This window comes from Misgurnus anguillicaudatus, chromosome 22 (genome assembly GCF_027580225.2).
Source record: "Misgurnus anguillicaudatus chromosome 22, ASM2758022v2, whole genome shotgun sequence".
Lineage (NCBI taxonomy): Eukaryota > Metazoa > Chordata > Actinopteri > Cypriniformes > Cobitidae > Misgurnus > Misgurnus anguillicaudatus.
Genome location: NC_073358.2, coordinates 47947077 through 47970783, shown reverse-complemented (window position 1 = coordinate 47970783; position 23707 = coordinate 47947077). Strand labels below are relative to the sequence as shown.

At 34.0% G+C, this 23707-nt stretch overlaps 2 protein-coding genes and 1 long non-coding RNA gene across 13 annotated transcripts; 2 read left to right on the top strand and 1 right to left on the bottom strand.

The window, feature by feature from the left end:
* The first annotated feature begins 516 nt into the window (after nucleotides 1-516).
* selenoe (selenoprotein e) lies at nucleotides 517-7765 on the top strand. The gene is made up of 4 exons (XM_055198417.2): nucleotides 517-701; nucleotides 789-865; nucleotides 1168-1246; nucleotides 7454-7765. The coding sequence occupies exons 1-4, from the start codon at nucleotides 585-587 to the stop codon at nucleotides 7595-7597; spliced, it is 417 nt and encodes a 138-aa protein (XP_055054392.1). The 5' UTR covers nucleotides 517-584; the 3' UTR covers nucleotides 7598-7765.
* A 135-nt stretch (nucleotides 7766-7900) lies between these two features.
* LOC129439670 (transmembrane protein 17A) lies at nucleotides 7901-19344 on the top strand. 2 transcript variants are annotated; one of them, XM_055198418.2, is made up of 4 exons: nucleotides 7928-8201; nucleotides 13851-13957; nucleotides 15897-16010; nucleotides 18911-19344. In XM_055198418.2, the coding sequence occupies exons 1-4, from the start codon at nucleotides 8072-8074 to the stop codon at nucleotides 19226-19228; spliced, it is 669 nt and encodes a 222-aa protein (XP_055054393.2). In that variant the 5' UTR covers nucleotides 7928-8071; the 3' UTR covers nucleotides 19229-19344. The 2 variants fall into 2 exon arrangements, with proteins under 2 accessions (XP_055054394.2, XP_055054393.2); XM_055198419.2 differs by lacking the exon at nucleotides 15897-16010 and having other exon boundaries at nucleotides 7901-8201.
* LOC141358970 (uncharacterized) lies at nucleotides 9271-12308 on the bottom strand. 10 transcript variants are annotated; one of them, XR_012365552.1, is made up of 9 exons: nucleotides 11786-12308; nucleotides 11261-11313; nucleotides 11130-11174; nucleotides 10999-11052; nucleotides 10464-10498; nucleotides 10302-10370; nucleotides 10165-10202; nucleotides 10039-10086; nucleotides 9271-9976 (listed from the first exon to the last, which is right to left on the bottom strand). It is a non-coding gene; the product is annotated as an uncharacterized lncRNA (long non-coding RNA). The 10 variants fall into 10 exon arrangements; XR_012365555.1 differs by having other exon boundaries at nucleotides 10165-10199; XR_012365557.1 differs by having other exon boundaries at nucleotides 10464-11052; nucleotides 11786-11815; nucleotides 12066-12302.
* Nucleotides 19345-23707: the final 4363 nt, after the last annotated feature.

Sequence of the window (23707 nt, the reverse complement as noted above, 5' to 3'; positions counted from 1 at the left end):
CTCTTGCCAGTAAATAACATAAATTTAAATCTACGGTAAATTACCGGCAACCCAGCTGCAATAACATTGTAATTTTTTTACAGAATTTTTTACAGTGTGGCGCTTTTTACATCATGTTTGCCACATGCTCTTTATGTGGCTATAGGCTAAAAATGTACTTTAAGAAACTGATAAACTTTTAACTGTGCGTCAGTGTTGTTTACCCAGCAGCTGTTGTGTGCTGTTCTGCTGGTTATTCATCCATGGGTTTGTGGGAGAATGTGACACAAGTGCAGCTGCCCAAACGTCTGTTTAGTAAAAAATCCTTATGTTTAAAAATACCCAAAATACATTTGACTTTAATAAACAATGCACTTTTTTTTCTTTCAATTCTTAAATTAATTAAAATTGTTCTCTAACCAACTCACGTCTTTCAGTTCATTGTTTAATTTTATCTGATTTCATTGAACTAAAATCCCACGACTCAGCCAATGAAACTTCGCCACATGCCGTCAGAAATCCCATATCTTCTGCATTGACCCTCATTCCACCAGAAGACCTCAATCTTTTTAAGATCCGTGCGGGTCTGATACTGTAAGCTCAGGATGTGGCTCACATTGGTGACTCTTGTGATCCTTTGTGCCACAGGGAGAAGTGCTGAAAATGTTTCAGAAAGCAAAGCTGAGAATGAAGAGCTCATCATAGCCAGAGGAAAACTGCTGGTGAGTATAAACCTGAAGAGTTTTTTCCGGAAGAGAATCATGTATTGTATAGAAACAATCATCTTTTTTTGTTTTTTGGGATGATAGGCTCCCAGTGTTGTCGGATGATCCATAAAGAAAATGCCGGAGCTCTATAAATTCCTCATGGAGCGATGGGCATTGTAGTATCCTATAAATCCTGGTTTGAAATTCCTGACTGTATTTTTTATGTTTTTACACTGGATTTGCAAAAAAATGAGAGAGAGAGTACATCATAAATGACACAATATATAACAAACATGTCTGTGAAATAGTTCAATGAGCATATTGCTGTAAAGTTGCTTTGGTAGGACAGCATTTGGCTGACACGTGAACATTAATGAAAATTTTAAAGGCCCAGAGCTCTGCCATATGTTTAAACATTTAAAGACCAGAGCCAAAGGTCATTTCTGGTTTGTTGGTGTTAACCTTAACCTGCTGGTTAAAGTCATAACCTGGAGTATGTGTCAACAGAGGAGAAAAAACCACGGCTGATCTTCTACAATGATAAAGATGAGGAGGTGAAGGTAGGACAGACAGGCACATGCATGTGATCATTATAAATTTTCTCATCAAGTCTCTGTCCTAAAAGGTCAAAGAAATTATTACATTTTTAACATTATACTTTATAAATGATATAAATCCACTTGTTTTATATAAATGTATATTTTATGTTTAATTAATAAAGTTAATTTATATATTTATATATCCTCAAATTAAAAATGATATAGTAAACCTTGGTATTTACCATAGTAAATACGTAATAGTTATTTCTACAGAATAGTATAGTTACATACTGTATATTAAACAAGTGTGATCATTACTATAATATAATACAGCATACCACAACTTATTACAGTTTACTATAGTAAATAATACAGTACTGCAGCTTATCAATTCATTGTAGTTTATACTACATAATACTATAGTAAACATTAACAAAGGGTAGTATTTACTATATTATACTACAGCATATTACAATTTATTACAGGTATGATAGTAAAAACTAAAGTTTACTATGGTATTTACTACAGTGTCATTACCAAGGTGTAGTAATTACAATAATATACTACAGTATACAAACTGTAAAATAGTATAGTATACATTAACAAAGTGTAGTAAATTATATAATATACTATAGTATACTACTATTTACTACAGTTTATTATAGTAAATAATAAATGATACTACTGTATATACTACAGTTTATCAACATAGTATGGTTATTACTACAGAAACTAGTATACATTAACAAAGTGTAGTAAATATTATAATACACTATAGTATACAACTATTTACTACAGTTTACTATACTAAATAATAAAGTATACTAGAGTGTATACTAGAGTGTATACTACAGTTTATCAATGTATTATAGTTAATAATACAGAATACTATAGTATACATTAAAAAGTGTAGTAAATACTATAATATACTATAGTATACTACTATTTACTAATAGTATTAATACTATTTACTAATAGTACTATTTACTTACTTTACTAAACTTAAGTTTATTAAGTAAATAATAAATGATACTACAGTAATACACTTTATCAACGTATTATGGTTATTACTACAAAAACTATAGTATACATTAACAAAGTGTAGTAAATACTATAATATACTATAGCATACAACTATTTACTGCAGTTTACCATACTAAATAATAAAGTTTACTACAGTTTGTACCATATTACTGTTTAGTTATTACTACAGAATACCATAGTATACTGTACATTAACAAAGTGTGGTACTACAATATCCTAAAGTTGACTATGGTAAACACTAAAGTATACTACAGTTTTTACTTCAGTTTATCAACTTATTGTAGTTAATACTATAAAGTAGTATATTATACATTAACAAAGTGTAGTAATTACTATAATATACTACAGTATATTACAATTTAGAACAGTTTACTATAGTAAATAATAAATGATACTACAGTATATACTACAGTTTATCTATACTACAGTTTACTATACTTAATAATAAAGTGTATACTATAGTATATACTACAGTTTGTACCATATTACTGTATAGTTATTACTACAGAATACCATAGTATACTATACATTAACAAAGTGTGGTACTACAATATACTAAAGTTGACTATGGTAAACACTAAAGTATACTACTGTTTTTACTTCAGTTTATTAACTCATTGTAGTTAATAGTATAGAGTAGTATAGTATACATTAATGAAGTGTAGTAATTACTATAATATACTACAGTATATTACAATTTATTACAGTTTACTATAGTAAATAATAAATGATACTACAGTATATACTACAGTTTATCTATACTACAGTTTACTATACTAAATAATAAAGTGTATACTATAGTGTATACTACAGTTTATTGATGTATTATATTTATTACTATAGAATACTATAGTATACATTAAAAAGTGTAGTAAATACTATAATATACTATTGTATACTACTATTTACTAAAGTTTATTATAGTAAATAATAAATGATACTACAGTAGTACAGTTTATCAACGTATTATGGTTATTACTACAGAAACTATAGTATACATTAACAAAGTGTAGTAAATACTATCAGGGGTGCTGTATAGGGGGGGTAAACAATGACGATTCTCGGGGCCCACGAGTAAGAGGGGGCCCAGAGAAGCCCCCAAAATTGTGGTGCTAAAAAATATTTAATAGTAAAAATTATTAACTTTAAATTATTCTATTTGCTGTTTCCTGGTATCAAAAAAATTTTTTGTTTAGGAAACACAAATGTCTGTGGGCCCCTTTCCCCCCTCTCAATTGTCATAAAATGGTTTAGTCCGCCCAAATTGTATAATCCAGGCAACACAGCTTGACTTCACTTATAGTGCCGGCAGAATATCAACTTGACTGACAAGGAAGTGAAAATGCCTAAAAAATCTGGAAGTCAAAAACGGAAAGAGAAAAAAATAAGAAATGAAAGAGGCAAAGGGTCGACATTATGTTACCAAGGTGGGTTTGTAAGTAGGCATCAATTGTTAGTGGACCGCCCGTCCGTGACAATGATCGTAGCCTACGGCACTTTTCTGTGCTAACGCGCACGCTTTGTACACAAGGCCCCAGGTCTCTACGGTAGCATTTTTCGACAAGTAAGCACGTTTATTTATGCACGTGATTTATTTAGACAAAGTTATTGCAAATTTCAAACTGTCAAAATGACGCCTTGTTCATTCTAGTGTTAAAGATAATTACCACACTGCAAAAAATTAATTTCAAGAAAAAATTCCTAGCATTTTTGTCCCGCTTTCAGTAAAAATATCCAAAATTGCCCAAATAAAGATGCTTTTTCATGATGAGCAAAACGACCCAAGAAAACAAGTCCAGTTTTTAGACCAAAAACACTACACCCAAGGGACTCTGTGCACAAAACAAGCAAAAAAATCCGCCAATGGAGCAAGCAAAAAAATCTTGAACATTTTTCTTAAACACTAAATTCAAGAAAAATTTGCTTACCCCATTGGCAGATTTTTTTGCTTGTTTTGTGCACGAGGTCCCTTGAGTGTAATATTTTTGGTCTCAGAACTAGACTTGTTTTCTTGGGTCGTTTTGCTCATCAAGAAAAAGCATCTTAATTTAAGAATTTTTAGATATTTTTACTGAAAATACTAAGAATTTTTTCTTGAAAATCATTTTTTGCAATGCATAAGTTTAAATGTTGCGGTTAAAATGACTACTGGTGGCCGTTCTAGTGTTAAAAGTGCATGATAAGGGAACTACATTTTCTCCTCATGTTAGGTCAAGAAAACGCTGGAAAAAATAACAATACACAGTTTTAGTTAAACATTCAACACTGCAGAAAAATGACTCTTAGTATTTTTGTCTTGTTTTCAGTAGAAAATCTAAAAATTCTTAAATTAAGATGCTTTTTCTTGTTTAGCAAAATGACCTAAGTAAATGAGTCTAGTTTTAAGACAAATTAATACAATTTAAGTGAAATTGTCCTTAAAAAGAGAAAAATGATCTGCCAATGGGGTGAGAAAAAATTGTAAAATAAGATTTCTTTTTTCTTAAACACTTAATTCAAAATTACATTAAAATTTTCTCACCCCATTGGTAGTCAAAATACCATAAAAATACCAAAAAAGTCGCAGCTGTGTTGGGGGCCCTGTCAAGATTCTTTTCATGGGGCCCAAAATCCTTAGCAGCGCCCCTGAATACTATAATAAACTATAGTGTACAACTATTTACTGCAGTTTACCATACTAAATAATAAATGATACTACAGTATATACTACAGTTTGTACCATATTACTGTATAGTTATTTCTACAGAATACCATAGTATACTGTACATTAACAAAGTCTGGTACTACAATATACTAAAGTTGACTATGGTAAACACTAAAGTATACTACAGTTTTTACTTCAGTTTATCAACTCATTGTAGTTAATACTATAAAGTAGGATAGTATACATTAACGAAGTGTAGTAATTACTATAATATACTACAGTATATTAAAATTTAGTACAGTTTACTATAGTAAATAATAAATGATACTACAGTATATACTACAGTTTATCTATACTACAGTTTACTATACTAAATAATAAAGTGTATACTATAGTGTATACTACAGTTTATTGATGTATTATATTTATTACTACAGAATACTATAGTATACATTAAAAAATGTAGTAAATACTATAATATACTATTGTATACTACTATTTACTAAAGTTTATTATAGTAAATAATAAATGATACTACAGTAGTACAGTTTATCAACATATTATGTTATTACTACAGAAACTATAGTATACATTAACAAAGTGTAGTAAATACTATAATATACTATAGTGTACAACTATTTACTGCAGTTTACCATACTAAATAATAAAGTATACTACAGTATATACTACAGTTTGTACCATATTATTGTATAGTTATTACTACAGAATACCATAGTATACTGTACATTAACAAAGTCTGGTACTACAATATACTAAAGTTGACTATGGTAAACACTAAAGTATACTACAGTTTTTACTTCAGTTTATCAAGTTATTGTAGTTAATACTATAAAGTAGTATATTATACATTAACGAAGTGTAGTAATCACTATAATATACTACAGTATATTACAATTTAGAACAGTTTAGTAAATAATAAATGATACTACAGTATATACTACAGTTTATCTATACTACAGTTTACTATACTAAATAATAAAGTGTATACTATAGTGTATACTACAGTTTATTGATGAATTATATTTATTACTACAGAATACTATAGTATACATTAAAAAAGTGTAGTAAATACTATAATATACTATTGTATACTACTATTTACTAAAGTTTATTATAATAAATAATAAATGATACTACAGTAGTACAGTTTATCAACGTATTATGGTTATTACTACAGAAACTATAGTATACATTAACAAAGTGTAGTAAATACTATAATATACTATAGTGTACAACTATTTACTGCAGTTTACCATACTAAATAATAAAGTATACTACAGTATATACCACAGTTTGTACCATATTACTGTATAGTTATTACTACAGAATACCATAGTATACTGTACATTAACAAAGTGTGGTACTACAATATACTAAAGTTGACTATGGTAAACCCTAAAATATACTACAGTTTTTACTTCAGTTTATCAACTTATTGTAGTTAATACTATAAAGTAGTATATTATACATTAACGAAGTGTAGTAATTAATATAATATACTACAGTATATTACAATTTAGAACAGTTTACTATAGTAAATAATAAATGATACTACAGTACTACAGTTTATCTATACTACAGTTTACTATACTAAATAATAAAGTGTATACTATAGTGTATACTACAGTTAATTGATGTATTATATTTATTACTACAGAATACTATAGTATACATTAAAAAAGTGTAAAAAATACTATAATATACTATTGTATACTACTATTTACTAAAGTTTTTTATAGTAAATAATAAATGATACTACAGTAGTACAGTTTATCAACGTATTATGGTTATTACTACAGAAACTATAGTATACATTAACAAAGTGTAGTAAATACTATAATATACTATAGTGTACAACTATTTACTGCAGTTTACCATACAAAATAATAAAGTATACTACAGTATATACTACACTTTGTACCATATTACTGTATAGGTATTACTACAGAATACCATAGTATACTATACATTGACAAAGTGTGGTACTACAATATACTAAAGTTGACTATGGTAAACACTAAAGTATACTACAGTTTTTACTTCAGTTTATCAACTCATTGTAGTTAATAGTATAGAGTAGTATAGTATACATTAATGAACTGTAGTAATTACTATAATATACTACAGTATATTACAATTTAGAACAGTTTACTATAGTAAATAATAAATAATACTACAGTATATACTACAGTTTATCAACTCTTTGTAGTTTATATAAAAGAATCATATAGTATACATTAACAAAGTGTCATTTTACTATAGTTTACTTTAGTTTGCATGATAAATTATTAAATTTACCATGGTTTACTATAGTAAACAATAAAGTATATTATATTTTCATATATATATATATATATATATATATATACTATTACTAAATAGCAAAGCATATTATGGGCCACCACGGTGACTTAATTGAAAGAACTGTCTGTTTTACGAATGTTTTACAATGATTATGAGATTGTATCAATCATTTTCACCTCCTTAACTGTTTTTTCACTCATCTGTGCTTTCCAAAGGTTATTCCTGTGAAAAAGATGACAGCAGATGAGATCAGCAGCTTGCTAGATTCTCTTGGTTTCTATAGGAGGTCACAGAAAGGTGAGGAGGTCCCAGAGGAGTTTAAACATTTCCCTTTAAAAGCACCTCGGGATGAATTGTGACACCTGCTGGTTAAAGCTGCCACTGCTACCAATGACGTCCAGCATCTCAAGGCTGAACACAGCCAGACTCTGGACTGACACACACACACGGCATGAGGCGGTTTGTTGTACCACTGTCATAAATCTCACTGTATACAGATTTTACAATAAAGTTTCATATGAAATCTTTGGTGCGTGTGACATTGTTCTGTTACAAAGAAATGCAGTTGTGCAAAAAGATCACAAACCCACTGAAAAAAGAGCAGATTACTTCAAAACGGTTTTTGAAGTAAGTAACAATATGGTATTTTGGTAACTGTGATTACCGTGGTAAATTCTTATTGAGGATGACAGCTCTAATCTGCTGTCAGACTCCATCTGTTTCCACGGATTTAATCTGGTTAGCTCTTGGATGGCACCAATTAATCTCACAACGCACGAAGCAAATGGGAGAAGAATGCGTGACTGTCTGCATGCTGTTTACTGTGGTTTACCATGCCTGTGTTTTACACACCTATACCTCGAAATCTGAGAGTGGGTCTGGCTAATGTAAGCGGCTCTGTGTTTTTAAATAACAGGACGAGAGACAGTGAAGACCTCAGAGACTTTTATCAAGATAATGAAGGTGAGAAGTCAGCCGCAGTCAGTGTCAAATGATTTACAGTCTTTCTGTAGAAGTTAAAGTCGTATTGTTGGTTTTCAATTGCACTATTGCTGTTATTCATGCATACTTTTAAACACAGCAGTGGATCAGAAAGGAACGAGTTAAAATAATGCAGAAAATGTTTATATTTGACCCAACAATGGGTTAAAACAACCATGCATTTTTAGATTGTATGAATAGGATAAAAAATGGGGATAAGGGTTAATGTGTTTTAGCGACATCTAGTGGTGAGATTGCGAAATGCAACCAATGAGAGACTACAGTATATGCCATATAGGACAAACACGTCGTTGTCTGTGTTTCTCAAACCACATACTTTAAATATAAAGATGGAGGACGCTTCCTTCCATTGTAATAAATTAAACGTAAAATGTACGATGATGGGCGCTAAAATCAGTTTGGAGAATGGGCATGCGCAGAAGGAATCGTCCATGGAGCCCATGTATGTATCGCTGCAGCCCGGAGACTGCAAGTGGGAGGAGCTTACGCCGCAAGTGGGAGGAGCTTATGCCGCAAGTAGGAGGAATTTCAGAAATGTGCAAGTAGGAGGAGTTTACGCCGCAAATGGGACGGCGGTGAATGAGAATGGCAGGAAATAGCGACAGTAATGAAAATAAACGATCAAATATCACGTTCCTCATCATGGTCTGATTTCTTACAGCTTTGTTATTATTGTGTGTGTCCAATACCACTCACTGTCAATGATGAGGTCACGTTTTTACACCTTTTTTACACTTAAAGTGATGGCGGTTTAAATTCATCAGGCTGTAGGCCTTATTCAAACACATTTCTGAAGCTCCATATTCTACAATATCAAGTAAATGAACATATTAAAATGTGATGCAACTGGACTTAGTTAAGTGAATGTGTAAATACATGAAAAACATGTGGCTAATGTAAAATAAAGTTACCATCCATCTTTACTGCATTTTTTTTAAATAGCAGACTAATGTTTTTCTGAATGTGTTACACATATATTACATTTAAATTATTTTTTCAATGAACAAAATCATGTACAAGTCACTCAGAATTGATTGCAAAAGTGTTTGTTTTATTTTATTATTTTTAGTCTTTGTAAGGAAACTATATCAGCTCATTAGAACTGATCTGCATGCAGTCAAATCTGCAAAATCCAGGGTGGAAGGTTTTTGAATAAATGCCCTGGAGTTCACCTCGCTTTCCCTTCCCAGCATAACCTGATGGATACACAAGAAGCACAATAAGAACTAGGGTTTATAGTTGACAGTGAACATTTACAAACATTAGGAATAATTTCTCAGTTCTGTAGGTCAATTGAATGGTGTCCAGAACTTTTAAACTCCAAGGGCTGACATAAGTAAATTAGATATTTAGTTTTCCTCTAGACTAACAACTAGTTTATTCATCACCAATTTACACAAAAAGTACCAGGTGTGCAGCATTTGTACTCAAACCCACACTCCAAACAAGTGGAGAATGAGTACATCTTCCAGAAGAGCTGTTTGTAGTGAGATGTCTTTTGTCCAGCATGTAACACCCGAGGTGAAAAAATCACATAACATTATCAATGATGTTCTTGTTATGCATTTTATTTTTTAATGTCAATATTTACTTTCTAGCCATAAGAAGTGTGCCTGATTCTTGAACTTGTCATCACCAGCTATGTCCCTGAACCTTGAGCAAGCCAATGACAGGGTCGTGTAGGCAGCATCTTCTTCTTGAAGAACAACTATGTTCTTCAGCAACGCTCCTGATAACTGAAAAGTTAGCACAGGCCGTTAAATTTTTAAAAAAAGCACATTATATAACATTCAACTACCTTGAAGATAAAGCTTGATGGAGGGTCATCATCTTTTAACAGCTCATCCTTAAAGAAAAATATAAGTGTATTAAAATTGTTCTATGATACACATTTTAAATCATCATTGCAATTGATTGTGCATACCTTGCTAAAAACAAAGGGCACAACTGCGGTTTGGTCTGCTGAAATGAAGTAAATTAAAATTAGATGACCAATATTATAGTTACATAATTTGAAACCCAGCAAAGTATATGTATTTTGTTTTATAGCAAAGTTCTTACTTTCATATGCAAGTTCGGTTTTTTTCTTCCCCTAGGTTTCAGGGAGTGCAGAGCATTCTTCTTCTTCTTCTGAAAGAGAATTAGAATTAAAACGTGATAAAATTATCCATTAATTTTTTATTTGACAAAAAATATCAGCAAAATATAAAAAGCTGACAATACCAGCTACAACAGCTCATTTTCTCTTTCTCCCATGTCTTGCACAATTTGATTATCATGCAACAAAAACAAATAAAGTAAGAAATAGAACAAGTTCAATATCAAAATTAATTAAATGCAAGGATGCATTACATTGATTACAAATTACAGTAAAGACTTTTGTAAATATAGAAAAAAATCTAATTAATGGTCCAATTTTAAATTATTCACCAATGAATACAACAACATTTGAATACAAAAACATTTCAAAATCTTGCCAACCCCTAATAGTATTAAGAACAGCTATTAAAGGAGTTTGATAGAGCAAGTAGTGTTTACACCTGCTGATTTTTATCATCACTGAAACACTTTGCTACTTCTTTTTACTCAAAGGGTCTGCAGAATATATTTTTACTGAAATAGTGTTATGAGCGAGTCACTAAATCATTCCGTTCCATGTCTTCCCAAAACAGTTTACAGACTGAACAAGATTTCTTCACTTCTTTAAGAGTTTCTTAAAACACCACGTTAAAAGTACAGCTAATTTTTTCACACTTACTTAATTTTCAAGCAAGATGGCACACCACCATTTTCCTATGTTCTTCATGTTTACCTGTGTACATAAAGTAATGAATGAGTACAATTTTCAATTATATTAAAATGAATATAGCTACAAAAATAAATACTTACTTCAGTGAAGTCAAACTTCTGTCCCAGAATAACATACAGTGCATACTATAATATGCAAAGACACACCAAAAAAAGTTAAATGGGTAACAGCAATTGATTTCATCTCGATGTTCCTCATTTACAGTACGTACTTGCCATCAAGACAAACACTCCAGTTATTTGACAGCCTTTGTCCTGCATTGTCCTAGCAATGAAATCAAACACACCATAAATTATTAATTGATGTGATAAACACACAACAACTTGTAAATTAAGAACTTTATACATTACAGCAGAAGCTGTGATCATAGTCATGTGGAACATCAAAAAATATCTTTCACTGATAAGTGAACCTAAAACACAATAACATGCGTTTCACATTTATTTCACTGATTGTTATGAGTAATACATTTTATAAAATAATTATGATATTAAAAAAAACAAATGTTTCAATTACATTACATTACATTACATTATGGATTACGCAGAAAAAGGCATTAACTACAATGAAAACTTTTAAAAATGAAAAGTTTTAAAATAATTGCATGCATTGTACAATTAAATTAGGAGTTGTAACGTTACTGTAATATCAAATCCATTTATAAAACGTTTAAGACATTTACAATTTGAAAATCAATGCAGACCTAAAACGTACAAAAATTACACAGCCACAATACCTTATTATTATGGTCTTCAGAATCCATAATCTGGAGAGCAAATTGTAGAAATGGAATGCAGAAAAGATTTTGTCATCCACGTTACAGATTTTGTAATTTGTGTGCTAATAAAAAACTACAGAAATGTATCTGGATGCACTTTACCCTTATCTTTTTTAATACATCAAGACTAAAAACAGCGTACAAACGGCATTATAAAATGGTCTTCTTCATAATGCTTCATAATTCATAGAACTTATAATGCTTTTTTACAAAACTAAAAACTGTACAGCAAGCTTACCCCTTCATTTCAACAACACGCTGACATGTGAAAGCGGTTTTCTTCTTTGTTTTCTGATCGATCGCGACAAAACTTACGCATTAGCGCCACCAACTGAGGAGCATAAACCAATAGCTGCTACAGGTGATATAAATAAACCAATCAAAATCCTCTGGAAGTTTGTACAGCCCACTTGCGGGTAAAGCTCCACCCACTTGCTGCTTCCCCACCCATTTGCAGCTGGCTCCGACCTCCGTTTATACCCATCTCATGGAGCCCAGAGGCAAACTTCCGCCCAAACGCTCGCGCGCCCAATTCAACCACGCCCCTTGAACGTCTCACTTACTTGACTGGCTTGCTAAAATAAGGTAAGTTAAATACAGCTCATTTAGTCTGTGGGAAATAACACAGAAATCGAAAATTAAAAGTTAGTTATATCTTCAATCTTCCCTCGAAGCTCCGACAGTCCGCTCAGAGAAGCTGTCAATCACAAATGCCCTGTTTAGCATCAGATTACTAGCTAAAATGAAAACTGTCACACAAATCAACAATTGACATATCAGCGTGATAACAACAACCTTTAAGGACCAAAACCACCTTTCGGAAAATGTTATTGGAAGTGTAATGATTTTTTTTTATTTTGACCCGAGTCCCGTTCGTTTGCATGGAGAGGGGGGAGGTTTATGACTTGTACTGCAGCCACCAGGGGGCGATTAAAGAGCCAGTAGCTTCACTTTTCAGGATTTCTCAAATGTCTTTTTGACCTAATGCTGGGTTCAAAAGAACCTAGTATTTTTTAGTGTGTATGTAAACAAAGCGCACATCTGTGAGCCACCCCTGCAAAGCAGGAGATGGGGCCCCTCCCACCAACAGTGATGTCATTTCCAGCGCCTGCTACAATAACAGAGTCAATCTCTCCATTTACATAATTCATTTAAAGGTATAAATGCCTGTTAAATTATCTCTTTGTTAATGCATTTGATGTCATTAATATTAACATTATACAGGTCAAATAATGATAGGCTGTGTAATGCTTTTTAGTAAAAAAAAAAACGCCAAGAAAGCATTTTTGTTTTATGAACATGCAGACAAACTTGAGGAAATAAATTAAAGGAAAATAAACATTGCATGCCAAAGTCTGGTGATTGGTCAAGTCGCTAAAGCGCTTGCAGTTTCAAACAGGTCGTTGTCAGAAAAGCGCAGCAGAGGACCAAGGCGCTTTGCCACTTCAGAATCTGCGTTTTTGTTGTCCTGTACATGTGTTGACAGAAAACGGAAACCCTAAAATAATCCTTGGGATTTTGCAGATGTTGATCTCGCATAGTTCATCAAAATGCGTCTTAATGCGCCTTGCGTGCATGTGAGTAAATGAAGAATGAATGCCTAACGCCTTAAAAAGTTATGATAAAAGTACATTTGTTTGATTGGACAGCAGCACACATGGGTAAGTGCATGGGGGGGGGTTACATTTTGTTTATATATTAATTAACTGAGAATTTCCCTCACTGCAAAGATTAACAATTGAAGTTCAGTTATAATTCAAATAAATATTAATTTAATGTACATCGGGCCTATCAATGTAGCGGGGCCCCCATGCACTGCGTGGACTGCGGGGGTGTCCCCTATGCCGGTGCATCCAGTGTATGTTAAGAAGTCTCTGGGTCTACACAAAACATTTTAACCTATCAAAATAAAATACATAATTTTACAAGCATTTGGGTTTGATTAAACATCAGGACTGAATAAATATACCGTTAAGTCATCTTTATACATACTGAAGTCAGTTGATGTTTTTGTGTTTTTCAGCGTGCAGTGAGATTTCCTCTCATCTTCCACTGCAGATGCTGCTGTATTTCAACAGCTTCTTCTTTCCTTTTTGGTGGATTTCTGAGGTTGTCATGTTGGATTTAAAGGTGTGTGGAATCATTCACTGCAATCATGCCCAAACCATTTTATTACACTGCAAAAAAATTATTTTCAGTAAAAAAATTCTTAGTATTTTTGTCTTGTTTTCAGTAAAATATAGTGCTGGGCAAAGATTAATCGCGATTAATCGCATACAAAATAAAAGTGATTTTTGTCATAATATATGAGTATGTGCTGTGTGTAATTATTATGTATAAATAAATACACACACATTCATATATGTTTTTAAGAAACATTAACATGTTTATATATATATTAATTTATATTTTTATATATTCTATATTAAAAATAAATTAAAAAATATATATATATAAGTAAAACAATTCTGAAATAAATATATGAATGTGTGTGTGGTTAAATATACACAATAATTAGACACAGTACACGCACATATATTATGCAAAAAATCACTTTTATTTTGTATGCGATTAATCGCGATTAATCTTTGCCCAGCACTAGTAAAATATCTAAAAATTCTTAAATTAAGATGCTTTTTCTTGATGAGCAAAATGACCCAAGAAAATAAGTCTAGATTTGAGACCAAAAATATCAAATTTAAGTGATTTTGTGCATAAAACAAGCAACAAAAATCTGCCAATAGCGTAAACAATTTTTTCTTGAATTTTTCTTGCATTTACTGTTTAAGAAAAATGTTTTTTCTTCTAAAAAAATTACTTTCTTATTTAGTATTTTTGTCTTGATTTCAGTAAAAATATTTAAAAATTCTTGCATTTTCTTGATAAGCAAAATTACTTAAGAAAATAAGGCTAGTTTTTAGATAAAATATATAAAATTTAAGTGAATTTGTGTTTAAAACAAGCAAAAATATCTGCCAATGGGGTAAGAAAAAAATCTAAAAATAAGTTTACGTTTCTTAAATGCTTATTTCAAGAAAAAAATTCCTACCTCATAGGCAGATATTTTTGCTTGTTTTAAGCACAAATTCACTTAAATTTTATTTATTTATTTATTTATTTTTTGTCTAAAAACTAGAACAATTTTCTAAGGTCATTTTGCTCATCAAGAAAATTCATCTTGATTTAAGAATTTTTGATATATGTACTGAAAACAAGACAAAATACCAAGCAAGAAAGTCATTTTTGCAGTGTATATAATCCAAATCTCAAAAAAATAATTGTAAAATAAAAGTATGTATTATTTGAAACCGTTTTAATGTTGTACTAGTAATTGTACATTCAAATATTACTTTTTTTTACATTAAATCATTATGTTTTGCATTACAAAAATTAGCATGTCGTCCAAAATAAGGTCATGAATCAAAAAATGGTGCTAAAAATAGGTCTAATTTCCTTTAGGCAGCTTTCATGTCTTATTTCCCGTGATTTTGGGGAGTTTTCTGAGATAGAATTTGATACATTTAATGAACTGGCAAATGTGGTGAGGCAGTTTATGATAAATGAGAAGCTTTGAACTGTAAATGCTTTTAAATAAGGTCACCCATTATTTTATCTCTGTATATTTTTGGAAATTGTCTGTTTCAGTGATTTCAAGTGATAATTATATACAAGTGTGAATATCAAACCCATAATCGCAGCAGCTGGCAGGCCATTAGCAGAAAGTGGGTTCAAACATTAAAATCATGGCTGTATTACTAGCGATGACCTGCTATTTCCAAATGAAAGCTGAAGCTCAAGTGCTGCTATTATTGTATTTATTATACTTTACAGTACACACAAAAAATGCTGGGTTATTTGCAGCCCACTGTTGGGTCAAAAAAAGACAAACCCAACCGTTGGGTTGTAATTTAACCTACATGTATGCTAAAAATTCTTCTTCAATGGCATCGTGAAGCACCTTCTTAAAGTGCACCTAAAATTTGCAAAGAAGATATTTTCAGAGTCAAACTAAAGTTATGTTCTTTAAACGTTATTTAAATGCAAGTCATTTCTCTTAATTTTTTTTTAGTTCTCTTTATTGCCGGTGTATTACCAGTGCTTGTTGGTGACGGGATTGGTGCTGATTAGCATATTTGAAGTATTGCGTGTGTATCTGGGTTACATCGGGAACCTCAAAGAAAAGGTACATACAAAAACTTTATAAATTATTAAAACTAGTTATGAACTCATAGTGTCTGTGCTGTATGTGTAATACAAAGTAACAAAATAAAACAGAGTACACATTTAAAAGTTAATTTTCTGTGAAGGGTTCTTCACACCAATGCCATATTGGTTCACATAATGACTATTAAGAACCTTCAAAAACACGCACTTTAAATACTGGTAATTATCTTATCTATTATATTCTCATTCTCAACAACCCAGGTGAAAAGTTGAGTATAAATGTTGAGTAGTGCAATAACATACACTTTATTAAAGTACATTTTACAATTAAATTGTAATATTTTCATGTACTTAATATACAAAAAAAACTCTTTAGTACTTCTTAAGATTAATTTCAGAACATGTAAGTGTACTCAACTTTGGTATTTTGAGACACCGTTAATTTCAATACACTAAAAAACAAATACTGTATTATCAATTACAGTAATACTGTATAATACATTTAAGCATTAATGGCATTAGTATACTAGTGCACTGAAGTATAACTATAGTCAAACTATACTTCAAATTAGTATATTTAGTGTATAACTTTAATAATTTTATTTAGCACAAAAAAGCAATGTACTATGTTATGCACTTGCTGGCATTTAAATATAGCTATGTTAAGTACATTCAAGTATACTTTATTTTTACCTGGGAAAGCCTATTTTACTGTATAGTAATAAAGGTTTTTTTGTATAAATAAAAAAGACACTAAAAAGATTTGTAATTTTATATTAATGTAGATAGTTAGCCCTACATTAATATTAACCCTTATGGGTTGTTGAGGCCATTTTTGGCCTTTTTTTGTCTTAATTTGGCCACAACTTTCTCTGTGTTTCAGCAAATGGAATGATTTTTGGTGACAAATGACACATATTTGATAAAACTCAACAGTATACTGTGGGCAAATTTTCATGGCCAAAAAACCCCACTACAATATACATCTGTAAAAATTTATCGAATGATTTTTTTTTTACATTTCTTTTTGCATAAATATGGAGCCCCTAAGGGGACATGGAGCAAAAATTAAATAAAGTTTAGTTTGCGTGCTTGCGTGAAACTGTTGCGTGCTCGAGTGAAACTTTTACGTGCGCGTGCAGAACTTTCACGTGTGCGCGCGAGGGTTTCACGTGAGCATGCGAAACTAAACTTAAAAAAAAATTCTGCACATGTAGGTTTCGCGTGAGCACATAAAAGTTTCACGTAAGCACATGAAACTAAACTTTAGATTTTTTACTCCAACGTCACCTTCAGGGCTTGGTACATAAATCTGTTATCTGTTAATAAATATGCATTAATCACTGATAAAAAAATCCATGATTTTAACTCTTTAATTGCCAGATATATTGAAAATCTTACATTTTGTGTATTTCCCCCCCAAATTAGTGACATCACTTATGAACTTGGCAATTAAAGAGTTAAAATCATGGAATTTTTGTAAACATTTGGTACTTTTGATCAGTACTGAGGGTGATTAACAGATTTATGCAAAAACAAAATGGAAAAAAATTAATTAGATACATTTTTACAGCCATTTTATTTAGTGGCTTTTTTGGCCCTGAACAACCAGAAAGTGTAGTGAATTTGAACAATGCACAAGGGTTAATTTAAATTCTAGCAAAGTTGATGCTTTCACATCTTTGCATATACACTGTAAATTTTTTTAAGTTGGATTAACCTAAAAAATTACTTCAATTGGTAATGCTTAAAAAAAATTTTTTTTCAACTTAAATTTTCTCACTTTAGCTAAAAAATGTAAGTTAATAAAGCTTAATTTAGATAAAAGGTAAATTTGGTTGTACCAATTTTTTAAAGTTTTTTCCCCTCAAAATTTTCACTTAAACTGGGAAGATTTAAGTTGATAAAACATAATTTCTTTAAATAAATTTATATTAAATGAAGTGTTACTAAGTGTTATTTTTTTCAAGTAGATCCAACTTTTAATTTTTACAGTGTATACATTAATAAAATTTAACCTAAATAGAGACAGAGCGCAGTTATGCAAATTTGAAAACCACGCCCACCGGGGGGAAAGCAATCCAACCGTCTCCATTGACTTTGTATTGCGAGAAGCCGCCTCCTTGTCATTTCTGGCTTATAACAAAAATCAGAATAATGCCTAAAAGCTGCTGTGTGACAATATGTACAGCTAACAAGCCAAAGAACCCAGAAATAAGTTTTTATAAGCTGTCGAGCCGTAAAACCCAGCCTGTAAGGAGAATAAAGTGGATCGCCGACTACGTTTCCCCCTACTGGATGCAGTTCTGCTAATAGAAGTACTATGAAAAGTTGCCTGTTTCCATTTCTGTGTCTTTAAACGCTCGTTTTTTGGGGTCAACAGCTTATAAAAACTTATTTACAGATTAAACTTAAAAACAGAATAATACCTAAAAGCTGCTGTGTGACAAGGTGTACATTAACACGTCAAAAAAAAAAAAAAAAAAAAACGTTTTTATAAGCTGTCGACTTCAAAAAACGAGCGTTTAGACACATAAATGGAAACAGGCTTTTCATAGTACTCTTATTAGTAAAACTGCGTCCAGTGGGGGAGGCGTGGTCGGCGATCCACTTTGTTCTCCTTGGAGACTGGGTTTTGCGGCTCGACAGCTTGTGAAGACTTGTTTCTGGGTTCTTTGGCTTGTTGGCTGTACATATTGTCACAAAGCAGCTTTTAGGCATTATTCAGTTTTTTGTTATAAGCCAGAAATGACAAGGAGGCGGCCTCTTGCAATACAAAGTCAATGGAGACGGTTGGATTGCTTTCCCCCCCGGTGGGCGTGGTTTTCAGGTTATGACGCGCTGCGCTCTGTCTCTATAGAAATGGTACCCCATCTTTCTTGCTCTTTTTCCCTCTTCGACTGTCTCTCTCTTTATCAGGTTCCAGAGTTAGCTGGATTCTGGCTGCTGTCCTTCCTCTTTCAGCTGCCTATTCTCCTCTTCTTCATCACAGATGAAAATATCATCATTCTGCCTCTGGAGCGAGCCGTTCACTCTCTCTACCTGGCCTTTCTTCTGGCCGAGGTCCTGGCCTCATTTTTCGCTCTGCGCGTCATGACTCGTAAACTCGCCCTGCAGTTTCACATGAGGCAGTTTGGTCCTGTACAGAGTCTTCATACAGTAGACACCCTGCCTATGGTTGGAGTGTCATATGGAAACAGAAGTGTGTTGCCTGTGAGGGACATCCAGCCCGGCTGAGAGTTTATGTACTATGGAAGATAATGCATGGGCTGGTAACCAAGCAGGAAGTCTTCCATGACATCATTCTGATCTTGGAGTAGAAAGTAGGAGAGACTGGGTTGCTACGGTGAACGTGATTTTGTAGCACGCCCACCTTCCAGCTGGCAGTACTGCAGTAAATTCTGTTTAATAAAACAATGAGAGAGACAAAGTTGTGCTGTTGTCACTCACGAGTCGCTCATGTAATGTTTATTACAATAATTCAAAGATTATTTATATCTTTTTTCTCCTTTTAAACTTAAATCACAATATCTTGTATCACCTTACATGTGACTCATTCAAATTAAACATCAATAAACATGTTGTATTACTCTTGTAAACCTTTTTTCTAATACTCAAGTACAATTAGTATTTTCCTTAAATAACTCAATACTTTTCCAGTAAACATACATCACAATGTATTACAGTTTCTGTTGTCTGTGCAAAAGTGTCCTCGTAAATAACTAGTTGAGCGAACCATAGATCAATATAACCATTTAAATGGAATTACTATATACAATAATCACAAGATCATTAAAACATGTATAAAGCTTAAATATCAACAGTATTCAATATAGTGTAGAGAGATCAAGATATTATATATTGAATAAATGTAACAACTATATATACATATTTATATATATATACTTCAACCTTGAAACACAAAGTGATTACTTAAAACATCACTCTTTATACTATTAACACAATTATAAAGCAAAGCATCACACTAATATGGGTATTCAGTGTGCTGGAGCCTTTAATCATTCAGATTTTATTATATCTATACCAGAACTAACGCTGCACGTGGCAAATGAAACGTCATTTTCATAAACACAACATCATCTCTATTAAAACATCTCAAATATACTCTGAAAATGTATATTATCCTCCTACAACAGTATACACATGTCATCAACATATTGTTTCATGTTTTATGTCCATAGTGATTGATTTCACCCACCTGTTTAATAAAACAATGAGAGAGACAAAGTTGTGCTGTTGTCACTCACGAGTCGCTCATGTAATGGCGGCTTCTTCTCCGCGACTCATAGTTACCCACACAGACTCTGTTCAGCACATAGTCTCCCCCTATTGTCCACTGAGGGTATTATGCATCACAAGTCCAGCATAATAATAGCAATTGAAACGATGTCATCAATACAACAGAACAAATCAAATACACGAATAGAAAAAAATATATAATTATTCAAAAATATAATTATTTCTGTGACTATACATACAGGGTGTCACACTCTCCCTGACAAAAGAAATGGCTCCAAACAACACTGACCCTTTAACCCTTATAAACAGTTTACTCCAAACACAAACATTTCTCTCACATTGTAACCAATTCCAAAATTTCTGTGTCAGAGTGTATAATATCAGTGTGTTCCTTATTCACATTCACATGTGTGTGTGTGTTTACTTTTAGGTACTAATTCTTTAGTATACACTAAATGCAGCATAAGGTGGTAAGGTAGGATAAGACCCTATCTGATAAGGAAATGTAGTAGGGACGTGAGCACAAGTCACATATACAGGCCCCTGTACCCCATTAGAGTAATATGGTAACTGTTGTGTCTGCATCAATTGAGCAGCTCCTATCTCAGTAGGCAGTTCATAATTGGGCTGACCCAAGGAGGGGTAAGTGAAGACTCGTGTGGGTTTCCTTTCTCTGTTGGATCTCCTCACATATCCATCTCCTGAATCATTTCTCACTGGGCTAATCATTTGTTTTCCTTCCTCCACAGGTACCATGTCTCCCAACTCATCATCCATCCTCTCAGATTCCAATGCAGCCGGTAAGTCAATCAATGAGTGGTTTGCCACTGGCTCAGGTAAGTATCCTTCCTCTACTTCTAGCATAATCTCTTCCTGTCTTACAGGCCCATCCTCATTATTTCTCCGTCTCCAATCTCCTCTTTGGTAAGTGTCAGGTTTAGTCCTTCTCTCCTTAGATCTCTGCTGCCCAGAGGAGCGTAACCAGTAGTAAGCTCTCGGAGCACCACTGTCATCCGAACATGAATCACTTGAGTTTGCTTCTTCAGGTTCTCTAGCTGGTTTTAACAATCTTTGTCTCTTTCCCTTAGGTCTACATGACTCATCAGCTCCCAAGGGTGACGGTTCTACAGGTAGGTCATTAACCAAGTGAAGCAGGTTCCGGTGCAAGGTATGTATCATTCCTGGATCTTGGCCTCCACTGGACTCAGGGTACACTTGATAGACTGGTCCATCTTCTATCCTTTCTTTGACCACGTGCACAGTTTTCTCCCAGTACGATCTAAGCTTTCCAGGTCCCCCCCGCTCACTCAATTTCCGAACCAGAACACGGTCACCAGGTTGCAACACAACCCCTCGAAGAAGCTGGTCATAGTATATCTTGTTCCGTGCACTCGCTTGCTTACTGTTGTCTGAGGCTAGTTGGTATGCATCAGCCATCCGTTGTGCCCACTTCTCTGCATAGTCTCGAGGTGAGTATTGGTCCTCTTTTGATCTTAGGCCAAATACTAAGTCTACAGGCAAGCGAGGATGACGTCCATACAAGAGGAAGAATGGAGAAAATCCTGTCGCCTCATGTTTTGTGCAATTGTAAGCATGCACTACCTTTGGAAGGTGATCTTTCCATCTTTCCTTCTCCTTCTCCTCCAGCGTCGTCAACATTTGTAAAAGAGTCCGATTAAAACATTCTGCTGGGTTTGCTTGGGGGTGGTAAGGTGTTGTTCTGGAGTTACTGACACCTGTCATCCTTTGCAAAGTCGCGAAGAGATGGTTCTCGAATTCACGGCCTTGGTCATGATGGAGTCGACACGGATATCCAAACCGTGGGATATAATCGTTAAATATCCTCTCTGCTGCCGTCCTTCCAGACTTGTCTTTCGTCGGGTATGCTTGTGCAAATCTAGTAAAATGGTCCACCAGCACCAGAATATATTCATATCCGCCCCGGCTCCGCTCCAGGTGCAGATAATCGATGGACACAAGGTCCAGTGGACAACTTGAGGTAAGACTCCCCATTGGAGCTCTGATCTTCACAACGGGTTTCTTCTGCTTCACGCATTGGCACTGCTGGGTGACATAGTGCTCGATCTCCTTTTTCATAAAAGGCCAGTAAAATCTGTTCCTTGCTAAGTCCAGAACTCGTTCTGTCCCTACATGGCCCATGTCGTTGTGTAGCTGTTTCAAGACCGACTGCTTAAATTTAGCAGGGAGAACAAGTTGAGATCTATGATTGGTCTTACGATAGAGTAGTCCCTCTTCAAAATCCAGTTTTCTCCACTCATACAACAGTCTCTTGAGGCCTCCTTTAGCAGTTTTTGTCATTTCCGGAGTCACTTCTCCACCACTCTCCTTTAATTCTATGACCTTACTGACCACAGGATCTTCCCTCTGTGCAGCTCTCAACTCAGAGCGGTCAAGTGTCATGGAGTTGTTTTCAAACTGGCACTCTGTATTCTCTTGACGTGCGTTAAGGGCCGCAACCCAGGCAACTTCATTCTCTTGGTCTGCCTGACTTCCTTCCCAGGTAGCCCGGACCACCTCCTCAGTCAGCACTTCTGTACATGTGGCCATCAACTTAGTGATATCGACTGGACAACGAGAGAGCATGTCGGCGTCTGCGTTCACTTTGCCTGGTCTGTAGCGAATGTCGAATCTGAAGTCTGCCAATTCTCCCACCCACCTATGTCCAACAGCATTGAGTTTGGCTGTCCTGAGGACATACGTCAAAGGGTTGTTGTTGGTGTAAATGGTAAAGTGAGGCGCATAAAACAGGTAATCGCGGAACTTCTCGCAGACTGCCCATTTAAGCGCAAGGAACTCCAGTTTTCCAGAGTGGAGTCTATACCCTTTCTCGGCAGGAGTCAACGTTCGGGAGCCATAGCCAATGACCCTGAGCTTGCCCTCCTGCTGTTGGTACAGCACAGCCCCGAGTCCCTGTTCGGACGCGTCTGTATGGAGCACAAATGGAAGTTCAAAGTTCGGGTAAGCGAGTACTGGGGGGTTTGTTAAAGCTCCAATGAGTCTCTCCAACACACCTTGGTGCACAGTCGTCCACTCTACTTTTGCACGGGATGATAACTGGTTCTTTCTTTTCTCAGTTTTTCCCGACTTATTCTGCTCCCCAGAAGCTACTGAGCTCGGAGACTGGAGGAGTTCGTACAGTGGCTTAGCAATCCGTGAAAAATCCTGGACGAAGGTGCGATAGTAACTGAGGAACCCCAACAATCGCCGCAGCTCGCCGACAGTAGTGGGTTTTTGATCTTTCAGGGAGAGGACTGCTTCTAGGTCTTTTGGGTCGATGCGGACACCATCCTCCGAAACTAGTCTCCCCACATACCTGACCTCTCTCTTGAAGAGTTCGCATTTTTCAGGCCTCAACTTAACTCCATGCTGGCGCAGTACTCTGAGGACTCTCCTTAACCCCTGAACATGGTCACTGAATGTTTTGCCAAAGCAGAG